The sequence below is a fragment of the Phyllobates terribilis genome, unplaced genomic scaffold, assembly GCF_046119375.1.
Source record: "Phyllobates terribilis strain yellow unplaced genomic scaffold, ASM4611937v1 Scaffold_8__6_contigs__length_399053987, whole genome shotgun sequence".
Lineage (NCBI taxonomy): Eukaryota > Metazoa > Chordata > Amphibia > Anura > Dendrobatidae > Phyllobates > Phyllobates terribilis.
Window position 1 is genome coordinate 287061278 of NW_027362768.1, and position 12463 is coordinate 287073740.

At 43.1% G+C, this 12463-nt stretch overlaps 1 protein-coding gene across 1 annotated transcript in view; it reads left to right on the forward strand.

The window, feature by feature from the left end:
- Positions 1-12463, forward strand: part of ADSL (adenylosuccinate lyase) — a 29915-nt gene that overhangs the window by 17131 nt on the left and 321 nt on the right. The window contains exons 8-12 of the mRNA XM_073644343.1: positions 856-925; positions 2687-2834; positions 7311-7401; positions 7971-8060; positions 9714-9890. Of these exons, the coding sequence (XP_073500444.1) occupies positions 856-925; positions 2687-2834; positions 7311-7401; positions 7971-8060; positions 9714-9890 (576 nt within the window). The remainder of the gene's footprint in view (positions 1-855; positions 926-2686; positions 2835-7310; positions 7402-7970; positions 8061-9713; positions 9891-12463) is intronic.

Consider the following 12463-nt stretch of genomic DNA (forward strand, 5'->3'; position numbering starts at 1 on the left):
ATCCTCAGACCCCTTGTGAGACCATATGCTTGTGCGGTTGGCCCTTGGTTCCTCCTAATGCAGGACAATGCCAGACCTCATGTGGCTGGAGTGTGTCAGCAGTTCCTGCAAGATGAAGGCATTGAATCTATGGACTGGCCCGCCCGTTCCCCAGACCTGAATCCGATTGAGCACATCTGGGATATCATGTCTCGCTCCATCCACCACAGACTGTCCAGGAGTTGGCGGATGCTTTAGTCCAGGTCTGGGAGGAGATCCCACAGGAGACCATCCGCAACCTCATCAGGAGCATGCCCAGGCGTTGTAGGGAGGTCATACAGGCACGTGGAGGCCACACACAATACTGAGCCTCATTTTGACTTGTTTTAAGGACATTACATCAAAGTTGGATCAGCCTGTAGTGTGTTTTTCCACTTTAACTTTGGGGGTGACTCCAAATCCAGGCCTCCATTAGTTAATAAATTTGATTTCCATTGATGATTTTTGTGTGATTTTGTGGTCAGCACATTCAACTTTGTACAGAACAAAGTATTCAGTGAGAATATTTCATTCATTCCTATCTAGGATGTGTTATTTGAGTGTTCCCTTTATTTTTTTGAGCAGTGTATTATAGATAGCTAGTATTCATTTCTCTGATGTCTGCTGATTAGGAAGGGGTTAGAGGATTTTGTTTCCTGCCGTGTAATAGGGTCTCTGGCAGCCACTGACCCCTCTTAGTCTAACTGGTGTAGCCACTATCCATAGCTGCCATCCAGAAGAAGCTTTTTAGAATGGCTACATATGTTTGATCAGTACGTTTTACAATGTTAAAGGTGTTGTGCATTTCCATCTAATAGTGCACTATCTTTTCTATAGATATGCACTGATATTCGTTTGCTGGCCAACTTGAAGGAACTTGAGGAGCCTTTTGAGAAAGAGCAGATTGGTGAGTTCTCCAGTCTAATGCTTCACAAGTCAATTTTACACTAAACAAAGTTATATCAGCTTGGCCTGTGATGTTACAGATCATGAATATAAACAAAATGTAATCACTTATGATTAAAGGGAATCTGTCAGTAAAATGAGCTCCCACCCTCCAAACAGCGTCCATGCCGGGCTTCGAAATGTAAATCTATCAACACTTTTTATATTTTCTATCTCTAGTTGCATTCCTGAGTAATTAACGCTTTCATTAATATGCAAATGAGGCATTAAGTGCTCTGGATGGGAAAGAGCACCTAAGGAGCCACTTATTCCAGTGCTTGTTTCCCTGCCCAGCACCAGCCGTGTCACCAACGGCACCAGAGAATCTCGTCCGTGCACGACTTGAGGATCCACAAGTCTGCAGTCACATAGAGTGACTGCAGATTTTCATGCCAAACCTGGACAACCCCTTTAAGGAGACACCACCTTCAGAACTTGATCCCTCGCCCAGCATCAGCCTCTTTTATCTTGATTGATGGCTCACTGTCTGTGTGATGTCAGGAGCCAGGGAAGGAAATCAGACAGCTATCAATCAAGATAAAGAGGCTGATGCTGGGCAGAGGCCTGGGAAATGCTCTGTCATGGGCAGAGAACTTAACGCTTCATTTGTAAATGAGTGAGAACGCTAATCACCCGATACTGCAGCAACAGATAGAAGATAGACTCTCTCGCCCCAAACCTTATCTAACTGACAGATTCCTTATAATGATCAATGACCAATTTAGACAACGACAAATATCGACTATGTTAAAGAGGACCTGTCACTTGCTCAAAAAAATTGAGTTAAATACCTAGTAAAAATCCCTGGGCTCCTCTGATACGGTTTTGCGCTGCGCCCCCCCCTCCCCCATTGCAGAGATATTCACGTTTTGTTTCTTCTGGAGTGCAGCATGTGAAATCTCTGTTTTATAGTTCAACTGGGCGTTTCATCACAGTCTTATCTAGTGGCGAGTGCTTTCACCCCTCATTCTCAGATGCTGCCAATCACAGCTCAGCAGCATCTGAGACTGCTAGATCAGCTGCCAAGCTGTAATTGGCAGCATCTGATAGGAAGAGGTGAAAGCGCACGCCACCAGAGAAGACACTGATGAAAACAGCCAGTTGAACTACAAGCAGAGATTTCACATATTGCACTCCAGAGAAAAATATAACAGTACAGTAGAGCGCTGCAGAATTGGGGAGCTCTGATATATTTTTTTACAAGATATTTGATTCCAGTACAACCAATCACCCAATTCTGTACATATAAATGTTAGTCAGTACATACTGAGCTCTGAACTTGCCGGTGTGCAAGCAGGCATATATTAAAGAAGTGATACCGAAATCGTCCTGTCTTGTGCAATGTAAACCTCTTGGCGTACACAGATATAAAAATTATGTTTGACAAAATTTACACATCTGTATCTGTGTTGTCATCAGCATTTGCTTTGACATTGCAGAACTAAGCTGTACTCCATATTTAGGGCAGGCTATGCTAACTCCAAGCTTCTCCACTCTACCTACAAGCAACATTGTAATTAAAAATAAGTATTGATTGACCCACTAGTAAGACGCCTACACTCACAATGGAGCATGAAGCATGTGGCACTTTGCAAGAGCTTAAAGAAGTAAAGTCTTGCTACCTAGTCCATGACTCTTCTCCCCCTGTATAGTATGTTGCGGACCCACAGGCTGAGCGGGGATGATTTGTGTAAGTATGCAGTTGTGATTGTTATTGTTCCAGGATCCAGTGCGATGCCCTACAAGAGGAATCCCATGCGCTCGGAGCGTTGCTGCAGCCTGGCCCGTCATCTCATGACGCTTATAATGAACCCACTCCAGACTGCTTCTGTACAGTGGTTTGAGCGCACACTGGATGACAGCGCCAACAGGTATAATTATCCCCTGTGATCCCTATTGGATAGCTAATTAATATGAAGCACACCCCGACCTCTACTCTACTCAAGAAGAGGTCTGAAAAGCAACATCAGCAGGCTGCTATAGATGGAGTCTGAAAGGCCAACACCCGCCATTTCTGCATCTAAATTTAGTATTGCTTGCACAGTCATAGGCCAATGATTGTCAGCATGCTGTCTACTTATTATGGTGCAACTTTGGACAAAAGCTGAAAATATTAATTTTGTATGGGTTAACCCCTTAACAACATCTGACGTACTAATACGCGTCTGGGACTTAAGAGCCAGACCTGTATTAGTACGTTATGGGGATCGCGCGCGCACACAGGCTGTGCGGGTGCGATCGCCGCCAGGTGTCAGCTGATTGTCACAGCTGACACCCGGTACTATGTGCAGGGAGCGGTCCTGCACCGCTCCCAGCACACTAACCCCCGCGATGCTGCGATCGAAGTCGATCGCAGCATTGCGGGGGCAAGGGGAGGTGATCGCAGATACTCACCTCCGCTTCCAGCGCTGTCTGCAAAGGCTTCCCGGGTGTTGCCATGACGACCCGATGTTTTCATGACAACATCCGGGTCACCAGACAGCAAGAAGATTGTTTGGACATGCGCAGTGCATCTCCAAACAATCTTCTCCCTGTCCAGCGCTGACAGCCTGCATGGCACAGGGATGGTGCTGCATTCCTGTGCCATGCAGGCGATCAGAGAAAAAAAAGTGAAAGTCCCATAGTGGGACAAAGTAATAAAGTATATAAACTTTCAGAAAGTGAAAAAAATAAATAAAAAAAATTGCAAAAATATAATAAAAAAAAATAATCCATCAAAAATAAAAATATAATGTACCCATCAATAAATATTATTATAAAGAAAAAAAAAAAACAATAAGTACACATATTTGGTATCGCCGCGTCTGGAACAACCTGACCTATAAAACTGTCCCACTAGTTAACCCCTTCAGTGAGCACGGTAAAAAAAAAAAAACGAAGCAAAAAACAATCCTTTATCACCATACCGCAAAACAAAAAATGGAATAACACGCGATCAAAAAGACAAATATAAATAAAAATGGTACCGCTGAAAACGTCATCTCGTCCCGCAAAAAACAAGCCAACATACAGCTCCATCAGCCGAAAAATAAAAAAGTTATAGCTCTCAGAATAAAGCTATGCTAAAAAATATTTTTTTCTATAAAATTGCTTTTATGTAAAAGTGCAAAACATAGAAAAACGATATAAATGTGGTACCGCTGTAAACGTACTGACCCGAAGAATAAAGCTACCTTATCAATTTTACCACACGCGGAACAGAATAAAAAAAAACAAAAAAACAATTCCTGAATTGTTTTTTGTTTATTCTGCCTCCCAAAAATCGGAATAGAAAGCGATCAAAAAATGTCACTTGCCTGAAAATGGCACCAATAACGACGTGAACTCATCCCGCAAAAAAAGAGCCGTCACATGACTATCTGCCAAAATCTGGAAAAATTATAGCTCTCAAAATATGGCGATGCAAAAACTAGATTTTACAAAAAATGCGTCTTTTAGCGTGTGACAGCTGTCAGTCATAAAAACCCCATATGATTCTGGTATTTCTGTAATCACACCGACCCGAAGAATAAAGTCGTCTAATCACTTATACCGCACGAGGAACGGCGTCAAAAATAAACTCTTGGGTTAGGATTGGGCTAGGGTTAGGGCTGGGTTTGGGGTTAGGGTTGTGCTAGGGTTAGGGTTGGGGTTGTGATGGGGTTGGGATTTTTTTCAAAAGTAAGAAAAAAAGATGACGATATGGCGAGTAGTGTTGAGCGCAAGTGCTTGCTACTTGATTTTGCATCGGGTGCTCTGGTATGCATTGAGTATCGTGGGTATTTGAGTGACATGCTCGAGTCTCTGCCCCATATGCTTCACGGACAAAAAAACTTTACGGGGATTGCCTGCCATGCACGAGCGATCCCCGCATGTTTTTTTTTGGGTGTCTGATAACCGTGAAACATGCGGAGCAGGGACTTGAGCATGTCACTCGAGCACACGCTGTACATGGTGCATACCTGAGTACCCGATGCAAACTCAAGTAGCGAGCACTTGCGCTCAAGACTAATGACAACTTATTCAATATGATGACCTAATGTAAACAAATTCTGTGTCGTACCTCTGGGTTCAAAATGTTCACTATACACCTTAATAAAATCCTTGAGGGGTATAGTTTCCAAAATGGTGTCACTTGTGGGGGAGCTCCACTGTTTAGGCACATCACAGGCTCTCCAAATGCGACATGGTGTCTGCTAACAAATTGAATGGAAAATCGGCTCAAATTGTTAGCGAACGCCATGTTGCGTTTGGAGAGCTACTGCATGCCCAAACATTGGAGCTCCCCCACAAGTGACCCCATTTTGGAAACTAGACCCCCCAAGGCACCTATCTAGATGCATAGTGAGCACTTGGAACCCCCAGGTGCTTCACAAATTGATTCATAAAAATGAAAAAGTGTTTTTTTTTTTTTTTTATTTTTACGAATCAATTTGTGAAGCACCTAGGGGTTCCAAGTGCTCACTATGCATCTAGATAGGTGCCTTGGGGGTCTAGTTTCCAAAATGGGGTCACTTGTGGGGGAGCTCCAATGTTTGGGCACACGGGGGCTCTCCAAACACAACATGGTGTCCGCTAATTATTCAAGCAAATTTTACAATCAAAAAGTCAAATGGCGCTCCTTCCCTTCCGAGCCCTGCCGTGCGCCCAAACAGTGTTTTTTCCCCACATATTGGGTATCTGCGTGCCCAGGGGAAATTGCACAACAAATTTTGGGATCCATTTTTTCTTGTTACCCCTGTGAAAATAAAAAAAATTGGGTCTAAAGTAACATTTTTGTGAAAAAAAGTTAAATGTTCATTTTTTTCTTCCACATTCAAACAATTCCTGTGAAGCACCTGAAGGGTTAATAAAGTTCTTGAATGTGGTTTTGAGCACCTTGAGGGGTGCAGTTTTTAGAATGGTGTCACTTTTGGGTATTTTCTGTCATAAAGACCTCTGAAAGTGACTTCAAATGTGATGTGGTCCCTAAAAAAAATGGTTTTGTAAATTTTGTTGGAAAAATGAGAAATCGCTGGTCAACTTTTAACCCTTATAGCTCCCTACCAAAAAAAAACTTTGGTTCCAAAATTGTGCTGATGTAAAGTAGACATGTGGGAAATGTTATTTATTAACTCTTTTGTGTGACATATCTCTCTGATTTAAGGGCATAAAAATTCAAATTTTGAAAATTGCAAAATTTTATAAATTTTCGCCAAATTTTCATTTTTTTCACAAATAAACGCAAGTGATATCGAAGAAATTTTACCACAATCATGAAGTACAATATGTCACGAAAAAACAATCTCCGAATCAGGGGGATCCGTTGAAGCGTTCCAGAGTAATTACCTCATAAAGTGACAGTGGTCAGAATTGTAAAAATTGGCCCGGTCATTAACGTGCAAACCACCCTCGGGGCTTAAGGGGGTTAAAGGGAATCTGTCACTGCGGATATGCTGCTCTATTTGAAGGACCCATGAAGTAGTGACGTGCATTGTTATGTCGTGTCCATCTGTGAATATGCTGTCTGGTTTTTAAAGGGTACCTAAACTTTGTAGCCACTACTTAGTCAGTTTTGACCAATGGGAGTCCTGGTCCGAAGACCGTCAATAATCGCCAAAAGGAAATGGCTGCTTATTCTCAGAACAGAGCAGGGTTTCGACCTAATAAACTCTATTAAGCCCTTGCACCACTTCGCTCAGTTTGTGGATAAGCTGAGCACATCCGCCTCGACGGGGGAAGGGGTTCTCCGGACCCAGATCTCCCCATTCAAAACTACTATACAGTGGCAATAACATATTAAAGGGGTTATCTGGTCTTGGTGAAAGTCGGCAATCACTCTGTGACTGCCGACATCTGAATCTTTATGGTGCGCGCACTGCACGCTGTCAGGATTCTCTAGTGTCACTGCCGAGACGGGCGGTCATGTGGCCACATGTATGTGATCTGCATGCTTCCAGCCACATCCTGACTAGATGTGCATGGCCTCAGTTCACTTGCACTGATTGAGGCCACGTAGGTCTAGTCAGCACATGACCGTATGTATGCAAATTGTATACTTGCTGTCACGCATCCACCCTGTCTCTACAGTGACACGAGAGAATCCTGACAGCGTGCCATGCTTTCGCTCTGAAGATTCAGAAGTCTGCAGACTTGGCAAAAGACTGGACAACCCCATTAAAACTTTTTTGAATAATGTAGGTACCCTCCAATACAGTGTGCTGCCTGCCCTGTGACCTAGGAATCTATCACTTTCCTGAATTACAGGCTCTATCCAGTCACTAGCTTTCTCCCTGTGCACAATGGGGGGAAAAGAACGATCAGCAAACAGGAGTGGCTGTAGCCTCATGCAGCTCATGAATATCTCTGTATATTTGTGTTTTTTCTAGGCGTGTTTGCTTGGCAGAAGCTTTCCTAACTGCTGATATTGTCCTCAGCACTCTGCAGAACATCTCTGAAGGGCTTGTGGTTTATCCTAAGGTAATATCAACTAAGAAAAAAGAATAAAACCTTGACCTCATTAGATCAATATGTTTAGGCTTCTCTCAAAATAAGACCCATCATCGCCGGAAGCTTTTCTCAAGTATGTATAGTTAGGAAATATCAAATCTAACATTTTCTCTCAAATTCATTTATTAATTAATTTTATTATCAGTTTGTGTGTTGGATAGGTTTGATTTAACTCCTCCCAACATGTATGTATATCACTTGTCTGGTGTAAATGTATGGCGCAGGCTCAGGAGCTGCATGTGAGGCTGTTGGGTTCATGCCAAGATACCCGCTACCGGTTTGGACCCCCATACACATTATACTAACCTGACAATCTAATATGTGTGGGGGCCGGCAGATTCTCCCCCGACTGATTATGTTGCTGGAGATAAGGATCCAGCATGTCAGATTCCAGACTCGTGATCCTTTTGTTCTCGAAGGAATAAGCCGCCACCAGAGCTGTCCGCCAGCCTCTCTCATAGAGAGCACAGGAGCGCTTGGTCGGATTCCTAATAGATGATTGTTACTCTTCTCACATTTGCTTTTCTATATCTTCTCAGGTGATTGAACGGCGCATCCGTCAGGAGCTTCCATTCATGGCCACAGAGAATGTCATCATGGCCATGGTGAAAAATGGAGGGAATAGGCAGGTTGGTAGCACGATATCTACAACATCAAAGCAAGATGTTTTGTCTTTGCGGGTCAACCCACCCACCAAGACAAAAGGTGACCGTATATCAAAGCGTTTTTTTTTTTTTTTTAAAGAATTCACTTTTTTGTTCATTTTAAAGGGGTTATCGCACCCACAGCATTTATCTATTCACAGCATAGGTGATCTATAGACAATTACTGTGGGTCTGACCATTGGGACCTCCACAGATCTCAAGAGTTTGGGTCCTTTGTCCTCCATGTGAACGGATGCATGGTCACCGCTCCATTTACTGTCATAGTCACACATACCCACTACCATTCCTAAAGAAGTGAATAGAGCACTGGTCACACATGCTTCACATGAAGCTTTAGAAGCCCACAGGATCGGTGGGGATTGTAGGTGGGATAAAGAGGATCCTGTAACTTTCATGATTAGGGCAAGACAAGTGTGAACAGGTGCAAGCTGTCACAACTAGAAGTATAACCAAGAAAATACAGCTGTCCTCTGAAATGCTATAATCTGCATACATTGAAGAAATGAAATTGGAATGATAGGCTTTCAGCCTAGGAGAGATTAGAGTCCCATCAAAGGGGTACGCCTTTCCTCAATTGATGGGCTCTCATAAATTGTCCAATTTGTGCTTGAAGTATTTTCATTTTTTACCATATTTTCCATAGCAGTAACGCAGTTTAAATTTCATATATTCAATGTTTGCTTATTATAGCATTTCAGAGTGCCGCTGTATTTTCTTGGTCATTTTGAATAGTCGTGACTGCTTGCACCTGTTCACACTTGTCTTATTCTGTTTGGACGTGCTGATCAATTTTGTTTTTGTTTTTTGTAGTGTCCACATGCTGTAACAGTGTTTCCCAATCTCCAGTCCTCGCGGCCCCCAACAGATCAGGTTTTCAGGATTTCTTTAGTATTGCACAAGTGATGAAATTATTATCAAGGTATCAGACATTGCCATGGATTTTCTCACCTGTTGGGGTCCGTGAGGACTGGAGTTTGGTAATCACTGCTGTAACATATGCCTTATTAGGGGGTGTCCTGTTTGGGACCCCTATTTTACAAACCAGCTGCAGGGAGAATGAATGACCAAACATGACATTCCTCAGTTAATGGTCTCCAGATGTTGTCTATTTGACTATGACTGTCATAGCCGAATTGTCTCTTCAGAAAAGAAGAGGACGAGAACTCTGGTGCCACCTATAGGAAGTAGCAATCCTAAAAGTCAATATCTATTCTAACGAGCCTTGTCACATGACTTTTAGGAAAAAAGGCAAAACCTCAATATGCAGACACTGCACTGATGAGGGGCAGTACCCCGAAACACAAAGTGCGAGATCTGGTTCACCCAGCCAAACCAGATCTCACACTTTGCACTGATGAGGGGCCGTCCCCTGAAACACAGTGTCTGCATATTGAGATTCTAGTTCTGGCTTTTATCCTAATTCACTATGACCAGCTAGGGACCATGAAAAATTTGGCATAAAAGCATTGATGAATTAGAAAGGGGAGTGTGTGCCTAGTTGGTATTTTTTTTATTGCTTTAAAAAAAAGTCAGAAAACCCCTTTAACAAGCTGCAGATTGTTTTATTATAACTTGATTTTAGTTGTCTGTGACTCTTCCTATGTTCCTCTGCTTCAGGACTGCCATGAGCGTATCAGGGTACTCTCTCAACAAGCCGCTGCTGTAGTAAAACAGGAAGGGGGAGACAACGACCTGATCCACAGAATTCGCTCTGATCCCTACTTTGCTCCTATTCATGGACAACTAGAGCAATTACTGGAGCCAAAATCTTTTACTGGCCGAGCTCCTCAGCAGGTGAGATCAGCAGAACGGCATCTGGGCGAGTGATCCCAGGTCTGGCTTATAGGGTACAATAGCCTTAGTTTATTTCATTGCTCTTTGGTATTAGACATTCATTGCTAACACCCCAATACAGTGAGCAGCACCTCCATTGTCTAATTAAAGGCGAAGTACAGAATTAGAAAAACATGACTGCTTTCTTCCCCACTGCTATATAATATCTTTTGTGATAAATTTTATGATCTTTACCTAAGGGGGCATGGCTCAAAAATAATGCAGAGCAGTTTAAAGACACGCCCTCACGGAATCTGTGAGCCACACCCACTTGGCATAAGAACTTCAAAATTTGCATAAATTAAAAAGGCTCCTATCTCTGGGAACCTATGGCGGATTTAAAATAAATGATCTGGAGCACTGGGACTGAAACTTCAGCAAAAACAAGTCACTTTTTGATGTGGTGATAGGTCATCTTTAAGCTGCAGTTCCATTCAGAACACATGTCCAGATGGTGGTGCTTTTTATTAAAGAAAGTGGTCATATTTTTTTAATTCTTAGACTCCCTTAATATACCCCATACAGTATAGAATATCGCCATACGGTGCACATTAAATGCTTGCATACAGAGTCAAGTCGCTGAATAAAGACTTATACATTGTTCAATTCCAACAAAAGAACTAAATCGTACTATATCTATCTGTGTGCATGCATTGTAGGAATATAGTGTGCATTCACACATCAATTTGGAAAAGGGTGCTTGAAATCTGGGAGGGGAGGGGGTTAAAGAGTCAAAAGACAAGTTAAAGCGAATCAGTCACCAGTTTTTGCTACCCCATATGAGAGCAGCATGATGGAGGAGCAGAGACCCTGACTCCAGCCTTGTATCACTTACTGAGCTGCTTGTTGTCATTTTGATAAAATCATAGTTTTCTCTGCTGTAAATATTATACCAGTTCTCGCAATGCTGAGCTCTGTATAACCCCGCCCACATCACTGATTGGCAGCTTTCTGTGTACACTGTGCATAGGCAGGAAACTGCCAATCAGAAAGCTGCTCGTGAATATGGAGGACTACCTAGCAGTAGGTTTACTAGTCCTCTAATGAAAATCTCCTGCTGATAAGACGGTGATTTTAACAAAATTACAACAAGCTGCCCAGTAAGTGACATATCATTGGAATCAGGATCTCTGCCTTTACATTATGCTGCATTCAAATTAAGCGTCAAAAACATGATGACAGATTCCCTTTAATGGCACTCAGATCTTGGGTCCCTTGTGCCAAAATATGAACCACTTCAGATGTGCACCAAAGGCAGGACTCTGGGATATTACAAGTACATGGATTAACATGAGCATCTCCCATGTCTACCTTACAGACGGGGAGTCACACACCTCCCAATCGCCACAGGACATTTATACAATTATTGGGTTTCGCCTGTCTCCTGACAGTAGCCTGTAGAGTTCACAGGGCCATTGCACGTGTAGCTGTGCCCTAATTATATGTTACATTATATGTGGGCTCTCTATGCTGCACTCTATAAAGAATACTGCACCACAGGAAAAGTCACTGATCCAGATCTAGATCTATATAATGTAATTATTGGGAAACACATTTTAGTCATTGAGTTCAGTAGCCTCTATCCCCCACCATACTTTTACTAACGTGACAGAATGGATCACGGGACAGAGATCACTGTATACAGCACAGTCCTGTAATAGAGGCCATTGGTGTAACAAGTCAGGTTGTGAAATCTCTTCCCTTCTAAATCTTCCCCCGTCACCTGTCAGTGATGTTATGTAAATGTGGAAGGAACTGCAGCAACTGAGCCACAAAATGGAGACCACGCAAAGTTACCGAGCGGGGTCACCGAGTGCTGAGGAGCAGAGGGCAGAAAAGTCACCAACGCTCTGCTGACTCCAGACCTCCTCTGCTATCAACATCAGTACAAAAACTGCGCACCAGGAGCTTCATGGCCGAGCCGCTGCATGCAGCCTTACATCACCAAGCACAATGCCATGGGTCAGATCAAGTGGTGTTAAGCCGCCACCACTGGACTTTGGCAGAAAAGTGTTCTGTGCCGTGCCGGATCACAATTCTCCATCTGGCATCTGAATGATGAGTTTGGCAATTGTTAGGAGAATGTTATCTGCTTGACTGCATTGTGCCAGCTGTAAATTTTGTGGAGGAGGGGTATGGGGCTTCTTTTTAAGGTGTCCATTGTGGATCATTAGTTCCAGTGAAGGAAATTCTTAATGCTTCAGCATACAAGACATTGTGGACACCTCTAGCTTCCAGCTTTGTGGGAACAGTTTGGGGAAAGTCCTTTTCTGTTCCCCATGACTGTGCCCCAGTGCACATGGTCCATAAAGACGTGGTTGGGGGAGATGGTGTGGAAGAACATGACCGGCTGCACAGAGCCCTGACCCCAACCTCATCCAACAGCTCTGGGGTGAGATAGAAAAGAGATTGTGAGCCAGGTCCTCTCCTCCAACATCAGTGTCAACCGCTCATCCAGATCGCCATTGTATGGGCAAAGATTCCTAAAGACACATCTCCAAAATCTTGTAGAAAATGTTCCCAGAAGAGCAGGA